Raw genomic sequence first — 25,562 nt, 5'->3', positions numbered from 1 at the left:
CATGTCTAGCGTCTCCTTCACAATGCTGGAGTAGTTCAGCTGGTGGGGCTTGAACTTCACAGAGAAGTAGCACACAGTTTGGAACACATCTCCCTCGCCCTCTTGCAACAGCACGGCACCGGCTCCAGAAGCACTAGCATCGACTTCAAGCTTAAAAGGATGCAAGAAGTTGGGAGCAGACAACACTGGAGCACTGCAGAGGAGAGACTTGGCAGCATTAAATGCATGACTACACTCACTGGTCCACACGAATGGAACAGCCGCACTACACAGGTTGGTAAGGGGAGTAACCACCACAGACGAGCAAAGATCTGCTTTGCATTGACAATTGGCGGCCAATTCGCCTTCTTAAGAAGGATTAGAAAACCCCGGCTTCCCGTGGTAAGCTTGTGTTTAACGTCACAACTCTATGAATTGTGGGTAATTCCCTTGGGCAAAGTCTGCAGAAATGTCGACGAACGTAAAGTGTTCCTAAAGGGTTCAAAATCTCTGCTAGCCCTCAAACACTCGACAGTGGGACAGCCCTAAACCCAGAGAGGCTGTCCCACTGTCACATGGTCGAGTGTTTGAGGCCTCTCTTGTAGAGATTTTGAACGCTTTATGAACGATTTCCTTTAAATCTCAACACTCACAGACTCAATGACTGTGAGGTCTGTTCCCATAAAGGCCCAGAGGTGTATAAAAGAAAAAGTAAACAAAGCACATGGATGTTTGGCAAGAGTTCAAATCAGGCAGTAAAACAACATAAAAATAAAATCCCAACATGCTTTGGTCATCAAACTTGATATTTCGCCCCAAAGTGCTGTTCCATTCGTATTTATACAACGTCTAGCCCTCTCAGCTCGACCATTCACTGGGTGACGTCAGCTAATCCCTGGGGTTCAGTGTTTAAGGGGGACATTGAGATTGGCCCGAAATCAATGGGAAAATATTTTTGGGAAATTGCATTCCAACATTTTTAAATGTGCTTCACAGCCCTGCGCTCGTGCTTGGGCCTTAATAACACCATTTAGTAAGTAAAAAATAAAAAAAACACTGCGGTCGCTTTCCTGATTTCAGGTTTAAGAAAGAAAACTACTCCAGTGAAGGGAACGTTACTCTCCTGCCACCCTCTACTTCTTCTAGGTCACATGATTTCCTCTCATCAACTCTGGCAGATGTTGCATTCACTTCCCGTCGGAATAATTTGATCAGTTACAGTCTCTGCAGGCAAAGTGACAGGCCCCACAGTGCGCAAAATACAATTGTACTAGGGTTTTCTGTGTTACCCCAACTCGAAAAACACGAGACTCTGCAGTCTGTGGAGTATCCAGTCAGTCTGCAAAAAACACATCGCGCCGTCATAAAAACCCAAGTTAACTGAAGTTCTTTGAAGGCACCAAGAGCGGCTGCAGTCTACGCGCCGATCCGCCCCATGAGGTCCCACAGACAGGCTGTGTGATGGGACAGCATGGGTTGACTTCCAGAGCTGAAATTGGTGGATAAACATGGACACGAATCTCAGGACAGGTCGCTGTCATTTTAAACATACCATTGAACATTGTGTGGCGTTTCTGACCTGTTCAAAAAGCTTTGACTGGTTGACATGCGAGTCCGTTAGCTAGCTAGCGACAGATGCGTTTCCGGCAAGTGGGCGTGTAAGAAGAGGAATTAGCGTTCGTTAGTTAGCGTTATGTGGTGTCTGCGGGCAGAGTGACGCTAGACAGCGGTATCTGTCTGTAGAAGTTCAGGCTCCTTTTACTTGTATTGTTTTCCAATGGAAGTCACGTTAAACGGGCCGTAAACGCCATACATGCAAAGTGAAAGTGTTTGCAACTCACTCACTTGTCAGTGGTTCTAATGTGGAAGTTAATGGCTGTTACAGGAGCCGTTAACTTTTCAAGCTCAGACCGTGATTTGGCTAATGAACAGTGAGAATAACCGTAAACTGACCGGCGTCAGTGTAAGCTGCTCCGTTCAGTTCTATCCCCACATTCAGATGCTTTTGTCTAAAGCGAGGTGTAATAAGTTGTAATAACTATTTGGCCACTTTGTGTGACGTTGTGAATACATAGGTCGCGGTCGTGACTCGATGTGTTTCTGACAGATGGTGATGTGGACAGAGGCCTGAGGTGCTGATGGCGGTGGAGCAGAGCTGCTGTCATGATCCTCCTGTGGATGCTCGCGTGGCTGCCTCAGGTCCTGCCAGGTGAGCACACAGTCACGTGATGTCATCTGTCTCATAGTGGGTGCACTTCCTCTGAAGACCAACCATTCAGCCTCGGTCGAGATTACAGTTTTGTCACAGAAATCCATAAATTAAAAAACCCGTTAAAAGTTATCCAGCGCTCTAAAAAGTGGATTTCAAGCAAAGGTCTTCGAGTGGTGGAGCGACAGAGAACACAGTGGTGCATTAGTCGCTCCCTGTGAAGTAAACAAAGTAGACTTTTCAATGTGTGTGTTTTCTAGAAGCATTTATAAAGACCGGGGCTCAACGCTCATTTAAACGAGGTAGAACATTGGGAAGAAGACACGTGTGGAGAACCAAAGACGTTTGTGTTCACATAAAAACATGCGTGTTGAGCCCTGTTCTTTAACGGAATACCCTACTAACTCAGCAGTGCACTCCCACGTTCATGTCCCGCACGGGACAGTTCAAACTGAATCGGGGGGTTCCCCTTTAATATTGTCCAATCTCAGAATTACACAGTGTGGCTCAGCACAAAGGTACTTACAATGACAAGTCTGACTGAGGTGCATATATAATATAAATCTACTTCAGATGCATTTAATGTCCTGTTTGTTTGTATTTCAGCTATGAGTAAACTCCCACAGCCTGTCAATGCGACCCTGGTCTCACGCCATTTCATTCACATGCTTAAATGGGAGCCTGGACCAGGAACACCCACAGGAGTCCACTACCATGTCACCGTCAACACAGAAACGTGGGTTTCATCTGTGTTCGTGTTCATTTACTATATATACACTAGGGGTGTAACGATACGCGTATTCGTATTGAACCGTTCGGTACGAGGCTCACGGTTCGGTACGCATGACGAACCGAACAATACGTTTGAATAAAAAAAATTTAAAACCTTTATTTAAGCAGGTAGTCCCATTGAGATGAAAAATCTCTTTTGCAAGATGTAAGTAACAATACTACATAACATTAAGGAGCAGTTTCTGTTTTTTATGCTTATGTGTTGCTAATAAGACACCCCAGAAGATGAGTCACTCAGGTATAGTTCCATCATTGTTCAAAGTCAAAGAATAACTTCATGATGATAGTTGTAATGAATACATATATTTTAAAATCAAGTCCATTTCTCTGCATTCATAGTTTTCTACTGTACTGAAACGTACCGAACCGTGGCTCCACTGTATCGTACCCAACCCAACCGTGAGTTTTGTGAACCGTTACACCCCTAATAGATGTGTGTATATATATATATATATATATATATATAATACAGGACACGAATAATACGTGAGTCAGAGAAGTCGTTTCACATGACGTTCTCCAAAAAGAGAATGTGGACAGCTTAACCAGCGCCTTTAACCAAGAATGAACAGACTCGTCTCGGTTAATTCTTCCTCCGGGCAGTTTAAAACCAGCATGTCTCGTATGTTTAGAGACTGTGATGATGATGATTAGGACTCCATGTGAAGCTTCACTACAAAGTGAAAAGCCTTTGACAAAAAAAACAACCAACAAGAGCCCAATGTGATCGATCCATCACATTCATTCACTTCCCACTAATGATGTTACAGAGAGGAACAGAGCTGCTTTCAAGAACCACAGAATCATCTGATGAGAGTTTACTCTCATCAGATGATTCTGTGGTTATTAAGAGTTTACTCTCATCAGATGTTTCTGTGGTTATTGAGTTTACTCTCATCAGATGATTCTGTGGTTATTGAGTTTACTCTCATCAGATGTTTCTGTGGTTATTGAGTTTACTCTCATCAGATGTTTCTGTGGTTATTGAGTTTACTCTCATCAGATGTTTCTGTGGTTATTGAGTTTACTCATCAGATGTTTCTGTGGTTATTGAGTTTACTCTCATCAGATGTTTCTGTGGTTATTGAGTTTACTCATCAGATGTTTCTGTGGTTATTGAGTTTACTCATCAGATGTTTCTGTGGTTATTGAGTTTACTCTCATCAGATGTTTCTGTGGTTATTGAGTTTACTCATCAGATGTTTCTGTGGTTATTGAGTTTACTCATCAGATGTTTCTGTGGTTATTGAAAGTAGCTCTGTTCCTCTCTGTTACATCATCATGTTTGTGTGACATCACTTCACACCTGAACAAACTGAATTTGAAGCTTCAGAGCAATTCAGTTGTATTATTTTTCCAAAATGAAGTACTTTATTTTAAGATGCACATCTTTCTGTTTATGTATTTTCTGTTATGTATTTTTTTAATGCATCCCTTATTTTACTTCAAACAAGAGAAGAACATTTATTTATTTTGAGAGTATTCATCATTGATAATTTATCCAGTTCAATTTGAAAAATGACAATAAATATTGTTGAGATATTATTCAATTGAACTGAATTCATTTCAGTCAGTTCATACATCGGTTGATGCTACTAAGCTGCGTCAGTATAATGGGACCAGATCATGACGGACCATCTGGACCTTTGATGAGGACAGTCTCTCTAATGCCTCGGCCCTGAAGTCTGCCTCTCTCCTCTCTCTGCCGTCCTGTAGGGGAACCTCCTTTGTGCCAGTGGTTGGCTGCGAGCGTGTCCAGCACCCACTGATATGCAACCTGACGGAGGCCTTCTCTGACCCACAGCAGGTCTACTTTACCCAGATTACAGCTCTGCTGGAAGGACAGGGCTCTACACCACTCACCCTCCGAGGATTCAAACCCATCAATGACAGTAAGCGGCGCTGTGTTGAAGCTAGAATGATTGGAATGATGGGGACGGATGATGCAGATGAGACATCACCTTTTCTTTATTTTGCGTTGGAGCAGAGAATAGCTTCTTCTTCACTTGTGTCTCTTGGTTCTGGCTTTCCCGAACAAAGCTTGTAGAGTTCTGTGGGTCATCCCCGGCCTATAATACCTTCCTCTACTACTGCTACCAGTTATTCATTTCAGAGTTGTCCTGTGGTGATATCTTCAGACGGGGATCTTCCCCTGGTGTCTCTGAATGATGACAGGGCAACAATCTGATGATTAAACTGATTCATTAAATGAATTATTTGACACCAGAATACTTTTTGCCATGTTATGCTGAGAACAGCAAATAAGCAATGCCTGTTTCTTTGTTTTCAATGTATTTTCTCAGAGGACTCTGCATAAACCTGTTTACTGTGAATGGTAGTGAAGTAGATCAATCCAATGCTGTAAGTCTCTTTCAAAGTGTTTTTCTTTCTTCGGCTTCCATTGATCATGCGACGCAAACCAAAGTGTGTCTTCTGTCCCGGTGTCCTGCAGCTCACCTGGACCTGCCGCTGCTGACTGTGACACCGTGTGCAGAGGGTTTGTGTGTGGACCTCCAGCCTCCCATGGAGCACCTCAGAGAGGTCTATGACCTTCTCAATTACAAACTCCGGATTAAGAGCAACAATGCAGACAAACCCCAGGTACCGTGCAGGGACCAACATGGTGTGAGAGGTTTATACATGCATGTCTTTATCCGGATAGTCAAGATAGCACTGCTGTGTTGATGCGGGCGTGTTGGTACAGGTGAGAAGATGCCAACGAGAAAGTCCAGTTTGAGTAACACCCTTTAAAAGGCTGACCGAACACAAGACACATCTAGAAAGCACTGGTGTAAGTAAAGTGCCCACATCTTCGACACTGGAAGCTTTGAAACACAACTGAACTGAGTGGAGATCTGTGGACGTCTTGTGATATTTGTAGGTGCTTTATGAGAACAGGTGTTGTCCTTTTTAATTTCACCTCGTTAGATGTGACAGCTGGATGCTTTTTAACATGACGTATTGAATGCAGCATACCTCACCACAGCCTGCTGTGTTTGAACGCTGCGTTTGTCTTGTTGACGTGTGTCTGCGTGTCTCTGTGTGCAGTTCTTTAAGTCCACCAAGTCTCTGAGCAGACAGATTCTGAAGAACGTGGCCTCTGGCAGACGGTACTGTGTGTCAGTCTGCTTCTCACACGGTCTGGTGTCCCGAGAGTCCAACTACAGCCAAGCTGTGTGTGCCTCCACCCCTGGCCACTATACTGCAGGTACAGCTCACTGTGTCTGTGTCAATGTTTCTCATCATTTGAAAGGTTTTGCACTCCCACAAAGGTGGTTTCAGTGACCCTGGCCTAGTCCGCCTCTAGTCAGGTAAAGTTGGATGGAGCTAAAGGGCCATTACACTTCATCAGACTGTCTGAAACTGACTATCGGACACTGACGCAACTTCACGTCACGATTGGCCAGCTGTACAGGAGAGAAGTGAGCTGGGCTTTGAACTCTTGACCAAACAAAGGTACCAACTAGGTCTGATGGAGTATACAGTAGCCCCTCTGTTTGGAACTACATGATGGAACTCTGAGAGCCGGTCAAAACAACACTGCTGTCTCATCTTCACATGTAGCGTCGGCCTACAGCGTCCATTAGCCATCTGTTCACTGTGCCACGAACAGCGCTACACGCTCCGTGTACCTTTTGATAGTTTGTGTTTTGTATTACATTGAATGGAGCAGAAGCAATAAAGCTTGGTCTTGGTCTCGTCCTCTGCGACCCCACCAGGAGGAGAGGACGAGTCCTTCTGTTAGCAGAGCTGTAACAACTCAAAGCCCAGCGCTGGGGTCCCAGCGGGGCGGTGGCCTGCTGGACTAACCTGTGCAATGGCAATAACGGAAGGTTTGCTGGTCTGGTGGGGATCAGACCCCCGGTGACCCTAGGCTGAGCACCGCCTGCTGACTGAAGGATAGATGGACAGATACTTCATTCATCCCGCAACGGGACATGAGTTCACTACAGCAGCAGAAGTATATTTTAGCAATCAATCATTACGTATAAAAGGCACAATATTTACCATGAAATAGAATGATATGAATGAACTGACTGAGCAGTAGTGCAAAGCTCTGTAACACTACATGTCATCATTCAGCCATTCACACACTGATGACAGAGCTACCGTGCAAGGTGCCACCTGCCCACCAGGACCCGTAGGAACAGCGACGGGAGGACCGGCTGGGGATCGAACCGCCGACCCTCTGAGCCACAGTCGCCCACAAAGTAGATCGTGAAATCTCTGCAACACGATACACAGACGTCTTTGACACAATTCAAACAGGATACCCTCTTCACTGTCTGTTGATGAGGGGGCTTCAGGTGCATTCGAATGCCTGGAATCTCTGTTTTCCGATACCTAGCGCGTTATTACAGCCTGAAGAACATTAAAGTACTTGTGATGAGACCAACATACGTTGTTTTACGGATTCTGAAAGCTGAACACCCCATATCTTCAAAACAGTGTGATTTGTAAATGTTCTATTAAGAGAGCATCTTCGATCGCAACCTTTGGTACGACGCCACAGGAGTGGACTCGCTCCGCGGTCTGTTGAGGACATGTAGCTGCTTCTGAGGTGAAAGGTCTTTCAAACAATATTGCTGTGTTCTTTCCAGTATGGTGAAACTAACCTCTGAACATGGATCCATGTCACCGCAGCACTTGTAGTTGTCAGTACTGCTGATGATACCGGTGAGCTTGCTCTGTTTCAAGTCCCTCTGGCTTAATGTGTGCCGTGCCCCCCCCTCTCTGCAGACCCATGGATATCAGCCACCGTGTGTTTGCTGGTGATGCTTGGTGTGGTCGTTGGGGCCCTGCTGGTCTATACTGGTTTCACTGGTCTGCTGAGGAGGCCGCTGCCATTGGTCCTGGTAAGTAATACAATGAAGTCTTAGAAGCAGTTGGTGGTCAATTCATCTGTGGTTGAAACATGTTCAATTATAATAATCATTTTATAAGAAGTGAGCCAACATTCATCAATCATAACTGGAACATGTCAGGCCACATATTTAGCAGAACAATAATATTCAGGTCTTCAATAAGCAGTAGATTGAAAGAAGTCATTGTGGGTTTCTGCCGTCATCGTAAAGAAAAAGAATCCGGACAAACTTGCACTCCTGCCTGCACCTGTGTTAACTGAAGTCTAGAGGTAATCCACCAGCACCAAAGGTTGTGTTTATGACCTATATTCCCACATCTTTGTTGGGTCATAGCTTTACACGGTCTACTGGTCCCACATGTAACATGCTGGATAAGAGTCCAGGCCTGAAGGCTTCTACACTGGACATGACAAAGATCATCCAATGTACATCAAATGAACGTGCAACATGACATCATCCGTGTGTTCTCTAGCACTAGATAGTGGACACAGAAAGTGGTACAAGTTGCAACACCTGATTTCTATAGCCACACACTTTGTGTGAGAAGTGGCATCTATCCGCAGGTCATAGAGACACACAGCCGGCGTTCCGCCTCTTCAACCCGACGTGCACAGGAACCGGGCTCGTCCGTTAATTAAGAACATGGTGCGTCATTCTGACGGGCTTCTGCCCATCAAGGCTTCATTATGTAGCCTATCCACATTGCTTTCTGTACCACTTTTTCTATAATATCTACCCAGCAACTGTTACTAAAAGCAACTGTTTTATGACTGACACGGACGCCATGGCTCAACCACATGGTCCGATGCTGCACACAGAGAGCAAGCCTATAGCTCTCTGATGCCAGCTCTGCCACTTCTCCTCGATACATCCCTGGTCTGCCCACGGTAAGCTCTGTACCTCTCTGTAGCTGTGCTGTAGTTCCCTTACAAGCTTAAAGTGACAATGCTCTATCTTCAGTCTCGGCTATTGGTAGCTTGATGCACAGTGAACGGTAACTCTGTAGCGCTCGTCATGTTCCTGTGAGTGGCGGTCTGGCTGCCGTGGTATCACGGCCCGTGTTTCACTGACTGGCGCCGCTCCTGAAGGGCATCAACAGATTGTCACTAGTGTGCGCAGCAGCTCCCTGAGCCATGAGTGCTAACTGACGTGGGCCACGAGTGCTAACTGTGACGTGGGCCACGAGTGCTAACTGTGACGTGGGCCACGCTACTAGTGCTAACTGTGACGTGGGCCACGAGTGCTAACTGTGACGTGGGCCACGCTACGAGTGCTAACTGTGACGTGGGCCACGAGTGCTAACTGTGACGTGGGCCACGCCACTAGTGCTAACTGTGACGTGGGCCACGAGTGCTAACTGTGACGTGGGCCACGAGTGCTAACTGTGACGTGGGCCACGCTACTAGTGCTAACTGTGACGTGGGCCACGCCACTAGTGCTAACTGTGACGTGGGCCACGAGTGCTAACTGTGACGTGGGCCACGAGTGCTAACTGTGACGTGGGCCACGAGTGCTAACTGTGACGTGGGCCACGCTACTAGTGCTAACTGTGACGTGGGCCACGCTACTAGTGCTAACTGTGACGTGGGCCACGCCACTAGTGCTAACTGAGACGTGGGCCACGAGTGCTAACTGTGACGTGGGCCACGCCACTAGTGCTAACTGTGACGTGGGCCACGAGTGCTAACTGTGACGTGGGCCACGAGTGCTAACTGAGACGTGGGCCACGAGTGCTAACTGTGACGTGGGCCACGCCACTAGTGCTAACTGTGACGTGGGCCACGAGTGCTAACTGTGACGTGGGCCACGAGTGCTAACTGTGACGTGGGCCACGCCACTAGTGCTAACTGTGACGTGGGCCACGAGTGCTAACTGTGACGTGGGCCACGAGTGCTAACTGTGACGTGGGCCACGAGTGCTAACTGTGACGTGGGCCACGAGTGCTAACTGTGACGTGGGCCACGAGTGCTAACTGTGACGTGGGCCACGAGTGCTAACTGTGACGTGGGCCACTGACCACACAGTGACCGCTATACACCTTTCATTCTACTATTATGTGCTTGAAGAAGTGAAGCTCACACACCAGCAGGGAGGCAGGGATCATTGCTCACACTATACCGAGCTTTCTATTGGTCAGGTCAGTTTTGCACAAAAACAAAATCCAAACCTAGTGAAACCTCAGCCCCCCCTCATGTGTGAAGTTCATAAGTAAGACGGGAGAATAACCAGATTCACAATTCACCAGCGCCCTTTGATCTTCTCCTTCATATTCTCTCTACACCTCCTGAATGTTTCCAGACGGTCTGAACTGCATCAGGTCACCTGTTTCATTGCTCTCATTTATTTTTCCCCAAAACGTCAATATAAAGTGAATCCTTTGATTCCGTTAATAACCTAAAGCAACAGAACGCCTCATGCCACCACTGGTTCTGAACATGAAATATTTTTAATGCAAATTCTGTGAAAATTACGTCGACAGTCAGCAACATCTTCTGAAACCTTCCATTCACATCGATGAGTGCTGTTGTGTTATTACAGCGTGCTGGCATGCGGAGGCCTGATGCGTGTGGGCGTCGGCTACAGTTGACCTTTATTTGTGGTATGTTTCTCATGCGAGGCGGATTTGAACATACTTTTCTTGTAGAATAAGACGGCGTTTCATGTTTCACTATTAATTACTTGAAGTCAAGCAGAGTGACAGAGAGATGTGGAGGGGCTTCCCCTCACAGGGGGACGCCCGGCTACCGGCTGCTCACCAGCAGAGCACCGGAGCAGACGGCACGTCATGTGATTCAGCAACGTTTCCACTGGTGGGGACGATGCTGCTCCATGGCTCAGGAAACGCAGCTTCATCTCGGTCCAATGTCACAGCACACAATGAACATTCCAGACGTTGTAGATGTATGTAAGTCTATGTCAGAGTTGTTGTATTGAACTGCTAGAGAGGTGTTGTGATTATGGGTTAATCACTGAAGTCACCGATGCTGGATGGATTACTGATCGACAGTTAGTAAAACAAATGACTCATCTATTAATCAAGCTGTTTGTAGCCTTTTAAACGTTGGCCTTTTAGTTTCCATAAATCCCATAATTAAGGTTTAAAATGTGTACAAATGTGTATCACAGCGCACCAGAGCACAGAATCATCATCATCATTTGATCAAGTGTCCCTGATTCTTCTTCTGACTAGTTGTCTGGAGAGGCTCCATCTGTTGAACATCTGCTTTTTAAACGAGCTGCTTGTGCTGCTGTTGATTCGACTTATTGGCTTTAACGTGAGTTTCTCTCTCTTGTGTGTGTCTCTCTGTCTCAGACGTCCATCCATCACCTAGAAGAGCTTCTATTCATTCCATTCTGCAACACCTCCCTCACCTCTTCTCTCGTCAAAGTTGAACCAACTGCGCCCTCTTCAGGTGAAAAGAGGAGCAACCAGACATGCGATGAGAGCGATGGGCAGAGTGGAACTGAGAGCACCGGTGGGAGCAGAGGAGGAGCTTATGAAATGCGATTGGGCAATAACCTCCCCTCTTCCTCCTCTTCGTCTTCATCATTGTTGTCAGATCCGTTACCCCCGGAGCCTGAACCCTTGATTCCCACAGACGCACATTCCAACGCTGGACTGAACAAAGCACAGAGCACACACACTGATGCTTCACCTGCATCAGGCTCAGTCAGCGGGACCGGAGGACGAGGCCCGCCGAACACGGAGGAGAGGAAGGTGGCGCTAGAGGGGGGCAGCTGGGACGTGGACCTGCTCACATTAACCTTCGGCAGGCTTGGGGAGGAGGTGGAGGAGGTGGGGAACTCACATTCTGACTTTGGGGAGATGGAGCCAGAGTCTTCCTCTGCTTCAGAGCTGTGCAACACCATCCCAACCAAGGAAGCTGTCATAGGAACTGTTTCCTGCTCGGTAGATGAAGAGGAGGAGAAAGAGCACTGTGGATATATGGGGCGTCCATGAACACATGTCTTACAGAACTTACTGTAGAAGTCCTGGGCTTCTCCAGCTGTAAGTTGCATTTGTACGACGTGTTTAAAGCAGTGTTACAAAGACGGACTGTGAAACTGAGTGGAGCGGTGCTGGTCCAGAGTCACTTCCATCCTCTACACACTGACAACTCATTACAGGACCTACTTTTCTCAGAAGTAAGGTTTGTGATGGAGATTCTTGTTTTTCCAGCAGAAATGACAGATTTGATGGTTTGTATTAGAAGAACAATGAGAGTTGCAGAGCCTGGTGAGAGTGTGTATCAGCCTGTTCTTTGAAGCTCCTCCACCTTCTATAGCGGTTGCAGATACCGTTGCCTTCTTTCAGACGATTTATATTCACCAACAAAGAACACATTTGTGAGGTCAGAGACTAGTGATGCCCCGCCCCTTCCTATTACCACAGCCTGCCAGTGTTGCGTCCCCGACCGTGTTGGATCATCTCTGGAACTCTTCCACCGCCATGAACCGCTGCGATTCAGAACCTCATGTCAAACCTTCACTTTGATTTCTTTCACAGCACAGTGCTGCTCTGAGCACGTGTTGACAGCAATGTTCATGTCCTCTAATGTTCAGAGGCACTGCTGCATGTGTGTGTCAGTGAGGCTGCAGAACTGTGAGGCTGCTGTGACTCGTCATCGCCTCACACTCCCTGTAATGAGCCGGCTGTGCTGTTAAGAGAACAAGCCACGCTCACACAAAAGAACGATAATGTACAGCAATGTCTGACTGCAGCTGGTTGTTGGGACATCCTGTGGAACAGAGTCATTGAGGTGGTCCACCAGGTGAGAGAGAAGGCAGCTGAACACTCACTAACACTGACAGCTGAGCGGTGGAACATGTTCTAGGGCCATCCTGTCAATTTCAGCAAACATCCCAGTATGATTTAATGCAAAACAATGTAAGTATCAAACACGCATTATGACTTGGCAGTTAAATATTTAACATGTATTCCAACACGAAAACAATCAGTAAATAACACTTATATAATATAATATAACATGTTCATTTATTTAGATGTCCTATGGACCTTGTTATAGGAGGTAAAGATCAGGAGAAGTAAACATGAAGTGTAATTATGAATACTGATGTTAAATTAAGCTATGATGAGTTTTCACTGTTAATTTAACATCTCTATTACATGTTGATGTCTCCATGACCAAGTTAAGCAGATGAGACTGAGGACAGCTATGTAGAAGAAAAGATGTTCACTTTGTCTAATATGTAGCTTGACAGAGTTCTCATGTGTGTCCTGGTGTTCTCATGTTTCCTTACCTCCTCATCCCTCACTCCCTACCCTGGTGTTCTCATGTTTCCTTACCTCCTCATCCCTCACTCTCTACCCTGGTGTTCTCATGTCTCCTTACCTCCTCATCCCTCACTCCCTACCCTGGTGTTCTCATGTTTCCTTACCTCCTCATCCCTCACTCCCTACCCTGGTGTTCTCATGTTTCCTTACCTCCTCATCCCTCACTCCCTACCCTGGTGTTCTCATGTCTCCTTACCTCCTCATCCCTCACTCCCTACCCTGGTGTTCTCATGTTTCCTTACCTCCTCATCCCTCACTCCCTACCCTGGTGTTCTCATGTTTCCTTACCTACTCATCCCTCACTCCCTACCCTGGTGTTCTCATGTTTCCTTACCTCCTCATCCCTCACTCCCTACCCTGGTGTTCTCATGTTTCCTTACCTCCTCATCCCTCCCTCCCTACCCTGGTGTTCTCATGTTTCCTTACCTCCTCATCCCTCACTCCCTACCCTGGTGTTCTCATGTTTCCTTACCTCCTCATCCCTCACTCCCTACCCTGGTGTTCTCATGTTTCCTTACCTCCTCATCCCTCACTCCCTAACATTATAATACTTTGAAGTTACACTGTATTCACATAATACATGTATTATTGCAAGTTACAGTCTGCAAATAACTGTTTCATCATTTGTGTAGTTGTATGCTCACTGTAAGATCTTTGTCACTCATTACTCGTACATGTCACGTTTAATAAAGATACGTTTTTAAGTCGTGTTCTGTTTGTGTTCTAGCAGTAAAAGTACAACTTCTTCAAGCAGACCAAGCGATCAGAAACAGGTGAAGCTGAAGGCAGGTTTGCTGACTCTGCTGTTCACCATTTTCTCTTTTGCAGCGGTGAACGCTCACACAGTTCACTGCAGGACCTGTAGAGGAAGCACAGGGAGGGACTTCTCTGGAAACAGAAACTCAGCTCTGCACATGGTGACTGTTGCTCCACCAACCCCCTCACATGCCTCCACTGGTTGTGCGCTCCAGCCCAAGAACCAGCCTTCTCTTGTGCGTGACCTTTTTCTCCGAGCCATAAGAAAGTCCATGGAGAGACGATGCGGTTGTGGAGGCTTCTTCTGCATTCACACCTTGGTAATGCCTTCTGGATGGAGTGTGTGGAGGACGCCGGGCTTGACGTGGTGACTGTGATGTGAATGCATGTACCGGTAGTTATGGACCGCTCGTGTTCTCCAGCTGGAGCACGGCTGTGGAGGGACATTGTGCTTGTGTGTGTGTCACTGTTTTGTCCACGCTGTGTGTAGATGTGTATGTGAATGTTGTCAGCAGCAGTGAGTGTGTTGTTCTGTTCTCACAGTGAGTGACTGAGATGCAGAGCGATGTCCAGGAGATGTGTGTGTACCGTGTGCAGACTAGACGGAGCCGTGTTCAGTGATCCAGAGTTGTAAATGATGATAAACACAAAGGATGTGACTGAGAACCTAAAGGCTGTGTTCTCCTGTCCTCCTGTGCAGTGGTGTGTGTTTCCCTCCCCGCACCTTCCAACGTCTCCATCTCCTCCTTCAACATGGAGCACACACTCCGCTTCCTGCCCGGCCTCCCAACGCCCTCCGACACCCGCTTCGCTGTTCAGGTCCTTCAGTTCAGGTACTCGGTCGACGGCTCGCAACGCTTGGATGGATGAGACGCAGAGGCAGCGTTAGGTCCACGGCTGAGACAAACGTATCTCTTCAACATCACAGTGGTGTTTGCTTCCAGGAGCTCTGAGCCGCCGCTCCACTCGCTGTGTGTCATTCTGTTCGATGATCGTTATTAGCACGGACAACAAACCCACGACCGGTCCAGCTGCTTCCCAAACTCAAACCTCTTGTTGGAGATCAGTGCTTTGTCGAGGTTGAAAGATTAACGTTACACACAATGACTGAGTTGGTGCTAATACTGCAATATTAATATAGAATACTGCCTTGAGTTGTTCACAGAAACAACTGCAGCTCTTACAGGAAATGCCGGTTTCTCTTCTTGTCTTGATGGTTCTTGTCGTTTAGAGACAGATATCCACAAAGCAGTTCACTGCTGGAACGACACACTGTATACTGCATTGGTTCCCTTACAGAAACAATTAGTTATGCTCAGGATCTTTTATTTTTGTTAAGAACTTAAACCAGGACTTTCTAAGCAGTACATTCGACTTGAAATGAACGTGAAGAGATCTCCATATTCCTGCTGAGAGGATGATGTGTGAACCCTTCTGCATCAGATAGGTGGTCCAACAACAGAATGACATCCCTGCATGGCAACAGCTCCTCCCATCATAGTGTGACATCATTCAATGATCACGATGCTCATTATCATAGTGTGACATCATTCAATGATCACGATGCTCATTATCATAGTGTGACATCATTCAATGATCACGATGCTCATTATCATAGTGTGACATCATTCAATGATCACGATGCTCATTATCATAGTGTGACATCATTCAATGATCACGATGCTCATTATCATAGTGTGACATCATTCAATGATCACGATGCTCATTATCATAGTGTGACATCATTCAATGATCACGATGCTCATTATCATAGTGTGACATCATTCAATGATCACGATGCTCATTATCATAGTGTGACATCATTCAATGATCACGATGCTCATTATCATAGTGTGACATCATTCAATGATCACGATGCTCATTATCATAGTGTGACATCATTCAATGATCACGATGCTCATTATCATAGTGTGACATCATTCAATGATCACGATGCTCATTATCATAGTGTGACATCATTCAATGATCACGATGCTCATTATCATAGTGTGACATTATTCAATGATCACGATGCTCATTATCATAGTGTGACATTATTCAATGATCACGATGCTCATTATCATAGTGTGACATCATTCAATGATCACGATGCTCATTATCATAGTGTGACATCATTCAATGATCACGATGCTCATTATCATAGTGTGACATTATTCAATGATCACGATGCTCATTATCATAGTGTGACATTATTCAATGATCACGATGCTCATTATCATAGTGTGATATTATTCAATGATCACGATGCTCATTATCATAGTGTGATATTATTCAATGATCACGATGCTCATTATCATAGTGTGACATTATTCAATGATCACGATGCTCATTATCATAGTGTGATATTATTCAATGATCACGATGCTCATTATCATAGTGACATTATTCAATGATCACGATGCTCATTATCATAGTGTGATATTATTCAATGATCACGATGCTCATTATCATAGTGTGATATTATTCAATGATCACGATGCTCATTATCATAGTGTGATATTATTCAATGATCACGATGCTCATTATCATAGTGTGACATCATTCAATGATCACGATGCTCATTATCATAGTGTGATATTATTCAATGATCACGATGCTCATTATCATAGTGTGATATTATTCAATGATCACGATGCTCATTATCATAGTGTGATATTAATCGATGCTCACCTCATGCCTGCTCTGCACAGTAGGTCGTTTGTGTCATTGGTGTTTCTGAGGCGCTTGTTGAAGTTCTATCCTAACAAGTGTGAGTTCCTTGTTAGAGAGTTTGTTGTATCTCGAGCCGTGAATGCAGCCTGTATGTACAACGTGTTGGTTACGTTTCCCCCTCGCTGCGTCATTCACCTTCACCCTCATTCTTTCGGACGACACATTATTCTTGATCTTCTTGGATTATCGTCACTCCTTTTCTCTCTCCCTCCGGATTTCTTTGCCTTTGGAGGAAGAACAGGTGGAGACCAGTGGCTGCCTGTCTGGAGCTGACGGCCGGACAGACGTGTAACCTCACCAGAGCGCTTAAGGACCCGTTGAATCAATACTGGGCCCGCGTCCGAGCCTTCACTCCCACCCAGACATCCAACTGGACTGTGTCTGAGCTGTTCAGGCCTCTGTTTGACAGTGAGACACACACCTATATATTCAACATATAATTGGTCCGTATGAACGCGTACTTGTATTTCATCACTTCATTGTTTGTTTCCCCCGTAGCGGTGTTGGGCCCTCCTGATGTGTCTGCGTCCGGCTGTGGGAACTGTTTGCTCCTGCAGATCAGATTTCCGTCCACAACGGGGCTCCAGCACTTCAAACGCTTCTACAGACGAGTCGTCCTCGATGTGCGGAGGTCCAGGGATGGTGCACAGGTACGTGTCGGGCTTAAAGCTGCAGTCATCATAAACAATCTACACATTGTTGAGGAATTGTTTTTTTCATACAAATACTAGTGTTGAATAAACAAGAAGTCAACAGTTTGGGCTGTTCGATAGCTCAGACTGGGCAGCTCTCCTTCAGTGGGTTTGCTCCCTGTCTGGCGGAGGCCCTCGCCCTGCCAGCCTCCTGTGATGCTGGCAGCGTGGACTTCGAGCAGTCACCGTTCTGGGGAACACGCCTGGCTGTCTCACCGGTATCTAGGGGGTCGTGGGGGAAGTGTGGGTCCCGGCTCCGTCGGCCGACACCGTGCTAGACCGTCTTCAGTCTGTCGTCCCGGCAGAACCACGGCCGTCTCTTCCACACTACCCGACATTGGCACAGAGAGCTGAGCTCACAGTTCAAATCATTTGAACTTTGACCTCGCATGCAGGTGACATAGCCAGAAGCAATGAGAGTAATAAAAAGCCCATCCTCTGATTTCCATGAATTCTCTAACACATGGATTCCCAAAGTGTGGTGCGCGCATTTCTGCCGAAGACAGGCGGCGTGTTGTGGTAGTATTCTGACTGCGTAATAGGGAGAAGGAGAGGCGGTGGTGGAGAGGGAACAAAATGTTAAAGAGATGATGGAATGTATGATTGGGGAGAAAGAAGCAAAAAAGTTGGACATGATCCCGGTGTCCAACAACACTGTCGCGCGCATCGATGCTTTGTCCGAAGACATCCTGGCTTCATTAGTCGGTCGCGTGAAGAAGAGTGAGTTTTACTCTCTGCAAGTAGACGAGCCTACAGATGTGGCCAATCTGGCCAATCGTCTGGTGTACGTCCGTTACCTTTTCAAAGTTGCATGTTTGTTTCAGGTTGCATGTTTGTTTCAGGTTGCATGTTTGTTTCAGGTTGCATGTTTGTTTCAGGTTGCATCTTTGTTTCAGGTTGCATCTTTGTTTCAGGTTGCATCTTTGTTTCAGGTTGCATCTTTGTTTCAGGTTGCATCTTTGTTTCAGGTTGCATGTGCTCATATATGAAACTGATATGAAACTCAGCGCAGCGTGAAATGCAGAGAAATCCAAACGGCAAACCCACGAGCAGTTCTTCTTCACTTTGACAGACTCATGAAAGGCCCATCCAAATATTGAGTGAAACACATGTCGGCCTAACACGTGACTTCTAGAGGCCGATGTTCTGTCTGAACTATGTGGGTTTCACCCACGTTTTCCTCTCAACGGATCATATTTGTCTGTTCGAAGAAACGCTCAGTCTGATGAGAAGAAACCAAAGTAAATTCAATCTTCTCAGTGACAGTATGCAACCGTGACATGAGTAGCCTTTCATTTCTTATAGCAAGCATGCGTGTTACTAAAATCTCAAATGAGTGGCGATAGAATAACAGATTACGTACTACTACTGTTTCCTGTCTGAACACCTGGTGTGTGGCAGCTCTTTCTAGGGTAGAATAGAGTACTTGAAACAGGAAGTAACGTGCATCCCCTTTACTACATTAACTGAAACCATTTCTATTGAAACAGACAGTTGTAGCTCACACAGGCTCCGCCCTCTACTGGACTGCATGGGTAATCCTCTGCTCAGCAGTCATTGAACATGATTCAGCGGCCCGTTAGGTACAATGAACACCTGATCATTGACCTCTCTGTCCAGACACAAGCCTCTTACTTGAGATCACTGAACGGCAGCTGCTCCATGGATGCATCTTCATTGAAAGAGAGTGAGTGGTAGAAGTTCTTTCATGAAGAAGAAAATATTCGATGAACACAAAACAACATTGTGTTATTTGTCCAACGGCGGTGTGGAGTGTGCCGAGGCTGTTTAAAGAGACAGACTGTTGTCCACCTGCTGTAGCAGCTGATGTCTCAGTGCAAAGGTGCTGCAGCAGCGTTGAGGTCTGAGACAGGAGATCAAGTTCCCACAGCTGCTCATTCCTCTTCTAACGCACTTCTACGAGGAGCGGCAACGCAACTTAAGGGAACGGATGGACTGTGAGACTCGGTTGGTTTCTCCAGTCCTACAGCGAGCCTTCTCCGTTCATGGATCGATCCTCGATCCCAGACCTGGGCACCGAGTGGCCCGCGGGCCGGACGGCAACGCACTTGTTGCCACACCATCAGTTGATCACCTCCACAGGTACTCATCCATGTTAGGGGCGCTGCTATGAAGGTATATGTGTCTTTATTACGCAAACAAAAAAAGATTTTATTTTTTTAACCAGAAATTCTAGTTTCATAAGCAAAACTAACAAATTATTCTGTTAATATATTTTCACTGACAAACTTGATTTTTGATTGCAGTGCGAGAAATTTGCTTTTAAAACTTTTTTTGTTTGTTTGCGTAATAAAGACACAAATATACCTTCATACACTGCATGGTGAGTTTACAAGACTTCAGAGTTGAGAGTGAAGCGTGAGTTCTTCTCTTCCTGCAGTGTGGATGCCGCTGTGACGTGCAGCTCACTCAGTGCTCTGCAGTCTGATGCAGTCTGATGCAGTCTGATGCAGTCTGATGCAGTCTGATGCAGTCTGATGCAGTCTGATGCAGTCTGATGCAGTCTGATGCAGCAGTCTGATGCAGTCTGATGCAGTCTGATGCAGTCTGATGCAGCAGTCTGATGCAGCAGTCTGATGCAGCAGTCTGATGCAGCAGTCTGATGCAGTCTGATGCAGCAGTCTGATGCAGCAGTCTGATGCAGTCTGATGCAGTCTGATGCAGTCTGATGCAGCAGTCTGATGCAGCAGTCTGATGCAGTCTGATGCAGCAGTCTGATGCAGCAGTCTGATGCAGTCTGATGCAGTCTGATGCAGCAGTCTGATGCAGTCTGATGCAGTCTGATGCAGTCTGATGCAGCAGTCTGATGCAGTCTGATGCAGTCTGATGCAGCAGTCTGATGCAGTCTGATGCAGTCTGATGCAGTCTGATGCAGTCTGATGCAGCAGTCTGATGCAGTCTGATGCAGTCTGATGCAGCAGTCTGATGCAGTCTGATGCAGTCTGATGCAGTCTGATGCAGCAGTCTGATGCAGTCTGATGCAGTCTGATGCAGCAGTCTGATGCAGTCTGATGCAGCAGTCTGATGCAGCAGTCTGATGCAGCAGTCTGATGCAGCAGTCTGATGCAGCAGTCTGATGCAGCAGTCTGATGCAGCAGTCTGATGCAGCAGTCTGATGCAGCAGTCTGATGCAGTCTGATGCAGCAGTCTGATGCAGTCTGATGCAGCAGTCTGATGCAGTCTGATGCAGCAGTCTGATGCAGTCTGATGCAGTCTGATGCAGCAGTCTGATGCAGTCTGATGCAGTCTGATGCAGTCTGATGCAGTCTGATGCAGCAGTCTGATGCAGTCTGATGCAGCAGTCTGATGCAGTCTGATGCAGCAGTCTGATGCAGTCTGATGCAGTCTGATGCAGCAGTCTGATGCAGTCTGATGCAGTCTGATGCAGTCTGATGCAGCAGTCTGATGCAGCAGTCTGATGCAGTCTGATGCAGTCTGATGCAGCACTGCACAGCACGCGCTCAGTAGCACTGCTGGATTCTTCTCTCATGAGGAGGCACGCTCAGAAGATGTTGCTTCTCTTTGGATCGACCTACATCTGTGAACAAACATTCTCCGTGATGAAGTTCAACAAATCCAGATCCTCTCACTGACATCAGCTGTGTTGGTGTAGTTAGGAAAGGTTTGACAAATTGTAATGTTTAAAGGAACTAAAGCTGGCAGACGAATGTAGTGGAGTAAAGAGTACAACACTTCCCTCTGAGATGTAGTGGAGTAGAAGTACAAAGTTAAATAAAATATAAATACTCCAGTAAAGTACCTTGAATTTGTACATAAGTACTTAAGTAAATGTACTAGTTACTTTCCACCACTGATCATGATATTTACTCACAGCTCATCAACACCAAACTATTTCCTGCTTTTAATAAAGAGGTGGAATAATATAGAGCAGGATTGCGTTGAGTCTGTCGGTCCGGCCCCCCCCCCCCCCGGTCTACCCTCTAAGACGACGGTAGACTACCTCTCAGCAGAGATCCAGCTGTTACAGTAACAGGCTGCGTGGTGTCGTCCCCATGACAGAAAGGCTTTTACTCGACTTACTTTCTGCTTTCCAAGAAGATGGGAGATTTCAGATCTCCGCATCCAAAACCAGTGCATTGTCATCTGCAAGATGTACCGTCTGTCAAGCGGCTCAACACCATCGACTTAAAGGCGTATACTTCCAGGTGAAGGTGGCTTTGATACACAGGATATTGCTGGGATAGCCTATGAGAGTACAGACTGCCGCTCAGCTATGCCGGCCCCCCGCGCCCTCAGCGTGTGGACACGTCGCTTAGGCCGATGCGCAAACGAGGCATGAGGGTCTTTTTTCTTAGTTTATCTCTGAGACCTCATCATCGTGGCTAGGGCCATCAATGGGCTATGTTCCATACAGTTGGTTGATCTTACAGCTAACCAAGCCAGGCTTTACCATCAGCTGTACGGGCAGCAGCCCCCTGCCACACAGCTGGAGTATCTGGGGGTCCTGCTCGATGAGTGCAGAGGCCCCTCTGTGGGACCACAGACGGCAGCGTAGACACACAGCTGCTGCTGCTGCTGCTGCTCAACACGCTGCTGTCTGCACATATCCAGGGAGGCGTGTCCTGCTTGGCCAGCGGGGCGTATGCATGCTGGTGATTGGAGGAGAGTATCTTCCATAGAGTCCAGTTAGCCCCACCTCGACCAACTAACACGTTCATTAAATTGTTCAATTATTTCTCATCACTGGGTCAGAACAGCGTTCGGGCAACACTGTCATAACGTTTGTACTCGTTGGTGTTGAGCCGTTGTAGAACGAGTTGTTTTGACCTGCTGTCATTCTGATATTACTGTTTGTGTTCAGAATACTTTTATTCAACATTATATATTTTGACAGTTTCAACACAATAAGCTTCGGTTTGACCTTAAACCGTCCCAAATGTATTGCTAGCTGTGCAAAATGATTTCAAGCTGCAAATATACACAGAATACAAGATATTAACAATCAGGAGAAATGTGTTCAGTAGATTGTGAAAGTTAATGTTCATGTAAACTTCAAAGCCATCCATGTTTCTGTTGTGTTGCAGTTCAGTCTGAGTCTGCCTTACGAAGAGGAGAACATCATCTCCTACCTGCAGGCGGGCGTGGAGTACTGTGTGACTGTCTCTGTGACATCACTCCTCAGCCCGAACCGGATCTCCAGTGAACCGCGCTGCGCCTTCACCAGCCCTCCTCGCTCCAGAAGCTCACGTACGTCTTTACTGTAAAACTCACGAGGAATAAGACGGCAATGTGAATCTGTGTGTTTGGGGGATGAGATGTACACTTCTCTGTTCATAATCCGTCCACAAGCTTTCTTCAAGTCCAGACCTTCTAATACCAAAGTGTGAGAGCAGTTTAACTCAACGTGTTGATACGAATGCATCACTGTCACCACAACATCAAGGAGCACAAATCATTGTAATGAGAACATGTTCACGTCTTAACAACATATGTGAAGCTGTAATGGCACGTTTGACTTTTTAATTGTTTCATAGCTGATTATGCAGCTTCAACGGGACACTTCTACGGTGGCCCTAAAGGTCAAAACACAACACGTTATAATACAAGGTGGGAAAGTGCAGATAGGAATTGGGCATATTTCCTGCAGCACTGGATGCAACAGGAGGAACGATGTACTACCGCTGAGCTGCTGAGTCCAACATTTACTTTACTTTGTTCCAAACTGAGATATTCTGACACACCTTGGATTTTAAATGTGCAATATGAGATTTCCATGTCAGTTTGTCTCTTGTCTTCTACTCAAACATCTGAACCAGCAAACAACACAAACTGCAATATATTTGACATTTCACACGTCATTGATGACAGAATAAAAGGTTCAGAAGAGCTGATGGGTCCACATTCAGTCTCCACTCGCTCTGAAGTATTAGCAGCTAACTCTACGTATCGGATGTGTTTTATCTCACAAGGAGCTCTTCTCTCACCACAGAATGAGACGGTAGATCTACAGCATCACATGTTTGTTCACTCCGTTAAAGTGTATTTCTTACTTTCTACAAACTAACAGGACTTTCCAGCTGGAGACGGCTGTTTGAGTCTGGAGTGATTCTGAAGTTTCGTTAGTTATTTTAAGCTTGGTGGTTTTGATGAACCGAACTAAAAGCTAAATCAGATGTTGACAAACTGCACAATTTGCAGTTGAAAAAAAGGAAATAAATCTGAATATATTGCAATGTTTGATATGGCAATAGGAAGTAACGTGACGTGTGCTGCTGTCCTGCTCCACAGTGCACCTGGTCCTCAGCCTGCTGGGTGCGTTCTGTGCACTGGGCTTCCTCCTCGGTGGACTGGTTGTCCACGGCGGTCAGCGGAGCTTTAAATTACTAAGAACACCTCTACAGAGAACTCTGGTAACAGATCCTAACATGTGTGCTGCTCTTCATCTTCGCCTTCACAATACTTGATGTGCACAGAGAGTGAATGTGCCTCCCTCTGATCAATACTTTTATTAATTTCTGCTTTAACTGAGCTAATTAAGATCCTATTTTGATGATGAGTAAAAATCCATCATCATCATCAAGCCAAGGAAGCTGTTTCACAACGTTTTTGAAAAACATGACATTTTGGTAAAACTCTTTCAAGTGTTAAGTGATTATTAGATGAATCAGTTTGTCAATCAACAGAATATTAATAACTGACAATTTGAATAATCAATTGTTTCAGTCACTGACCATGCAGTGGCTCGTGAGGCTTTGGCACAGCGTTGCTTTGAGCTCAATGCTAGCATGCTTACAATGACAATGCTAACTGATGTTTAGCAGGTACCAATGTTGACCATCTGTTGAGAATTATATCACGCGAGCATCTTCAAATTACCATTAAACACAAAGTGCAGCAGAGGCTGACATTATTGGCTCATTAGTTTTGCAGATATTAGTCTTAAACGTGAGTATTGGACAAGCTGACATTGTGGCTTGATGATGGCGCATCGTTACAATTCCTCCTGAGGAGAACATGAATGTGTGTAGCTCATTTCCTCCTGCAACAGTTGCTAAAACATTTCACGAAAAAACAGAAATAAAAACCCTTTTAATAGCTACGATTTTTCAGTTTCGACAAAGTGGTGGAACATCCACCCAACACTGCCATCTATGCAGCCATGTGTCCATGCGGCCATGCATGCGGCCATGCGTCCATGCGGCTATGCGTCCATGCATGCGTCCATGCATGCGGCCATGCGTCCATGCATGCGGCCATGCGCCATCATCAAATAAAATAAGTCTGCTGAGATTCTAGTTTCTTTTTCTTCTTGTCAACAAATCGTAGGCACCAGTGACTGTATCTACTAACACGTATATGTGTGCATCACGGCCTGATATATATTGTTGAGATTTGTTGACAGTCAGTAAAAACACACCACACCATTGATTTTACTCTTTGAACCCTCTGCTTTATGTCTTACTCCCTTTGTCTCCTGCTGGACTCTGCAACAGTTTAATGTGCAACAGGCTAAATGTATAAAAGTAGACTGCATCGGGTTATTTGCTAGGATCTGTATCCAGATATTAAAGAAGATTATTTTCCAGGTACAACTTGCCAACTTCCACCTTGAATTTCACTCAAGGACTGCATGTGTGCAGGTTTGATTGTTGTTGAAGTGGAGTACTGTCAGCAGCATGTAAACGTGACTGTATCTCTCATTTCCAGTCGTACATCCTTCTCCAATGCCGGCATCGTGGAAGTGCACCCATCGTAGTGTCCCGTGAGATCTCAGAGGGCTCTGCTGGCTGCCAACAGGCTGCTTCAGCCACCACGGAGCTGCTCTGAAGGGGGAGAGGAAGACTGTGGAATCCTATGGTTTTGGGGTTGGGGGTTGATTAGGTCGACTGGTTTACTATCAGAGATGTTTTTGTAAATTGTTATAATTCTGTTTCTATGCTAATATTCAGAATTTCCTCTGACTTTCTATATTAGTTTGAGGAAGATGAATTAAAGTTGCTGTTTTATAATCCAGCGAATAACTGTCAACAGTAAACTTTAGGAAAACCTGAACGAATGCATGAGACTTGACCTGAGCAACGAGTCGTATATGAATCAGCATAAAGCTTCAGCATGGTGAACACGTTAGTGTGAGTATTGAGTAATAACTGTTTTATTACTGTAACGTAGCCCATCTGTAAACGCTGCCCTCTTTCCTCTCTACTGTTATCACACTTACTAAGAAGCAGTTGTTGTGCTGCCGTGCTGATGGTGGCGTT

The 25,562-nt window shown here is 45.9% G+C and overlaps 2 protein-coding genes across 3 annotated transcripts; both read left to right on the top strand.

Moving 5' to 3' along the window:
- Positions 1–1,400: 1,400 nt before the first annotated feature.
- On the top strand, positions 1,401–13,172 carry LOC306783661 (interferon alpha/beta receptor 2-like). 2 transcript variants are annotated; one of them, XM_079277392.1, is made up of 8 exons: positions 1,401–1,509; positions 2,087–2,188; positions 2,795–2,924; positions 4,697–4,872; positions 5,433–5,581; positions 6,029–6,188; positions 7,721–7,836; positions 11,159–13,172. In XM_079277392.1, exons 2-8 carry the CDS (start codon positions 2,143–2,145, stop codon positions 11,804–11,806), a joined length of 1,425 nt encoding a protein of 474 aa, XP_079133518.1. In that variant the 5' UTR covers positions 1,401–1,509; positions 2,087–2,142; the 3' UTR covers positions 11,807–13,172. The 2 variants fall into 2 exon arrangements, with proteins under 2 accessions (XP_079133518.1, XP_079133519.1); XM_079277393.1 differs by having other exon boundaries at positions 1,424–1,509; positions 2,055–2,188.
- A 931-nt stretch (positions 13,173–14,103) lies between these two features.
- On the top strand, positions 14,104–25,508 carry LOC306783866 (interferon alpha/beta receptor 2-like). The gene is made up of 7 exons (XM_079277686.1): positions 14,104–14,217; positions 14,598–14,730; positions 16,863–17,038; positions 17,129–17,280; positions 22,389–22,551; positions 23,593–23,714; positions 25,012–25,508. Exons 1-7 carry the CDS (start codon positions 14,181–14,183, stop codon positions 25,129–25,131), a joined length of 903 nt encoding a protein of 300 aa, XP_079133812.1. The 5' UTR covers positions 14,104–14,180; the 3' UTR covers positions 25,132–25,508.
- The last annotated feature ends 54 nt before the right edge of the window (positions 25,509–25,562 follow it).

Source organism: Melanostigma gelatinosum (assembly GCF_949748355.1).
Source record: "Melanostigma gelatinosum genome assembly, chromosome: 10".
NCBI lineage: Eukaryota > Metazoa > Chordata > Actinopteri > Perciformes > Zoarcidae > Melanostigma > Melanostigma gelatinosum.
Note: the sequence above shows the minus strand (reverse complement) of the source record. Positions and strands in the feature narration are given on the sequence as shown.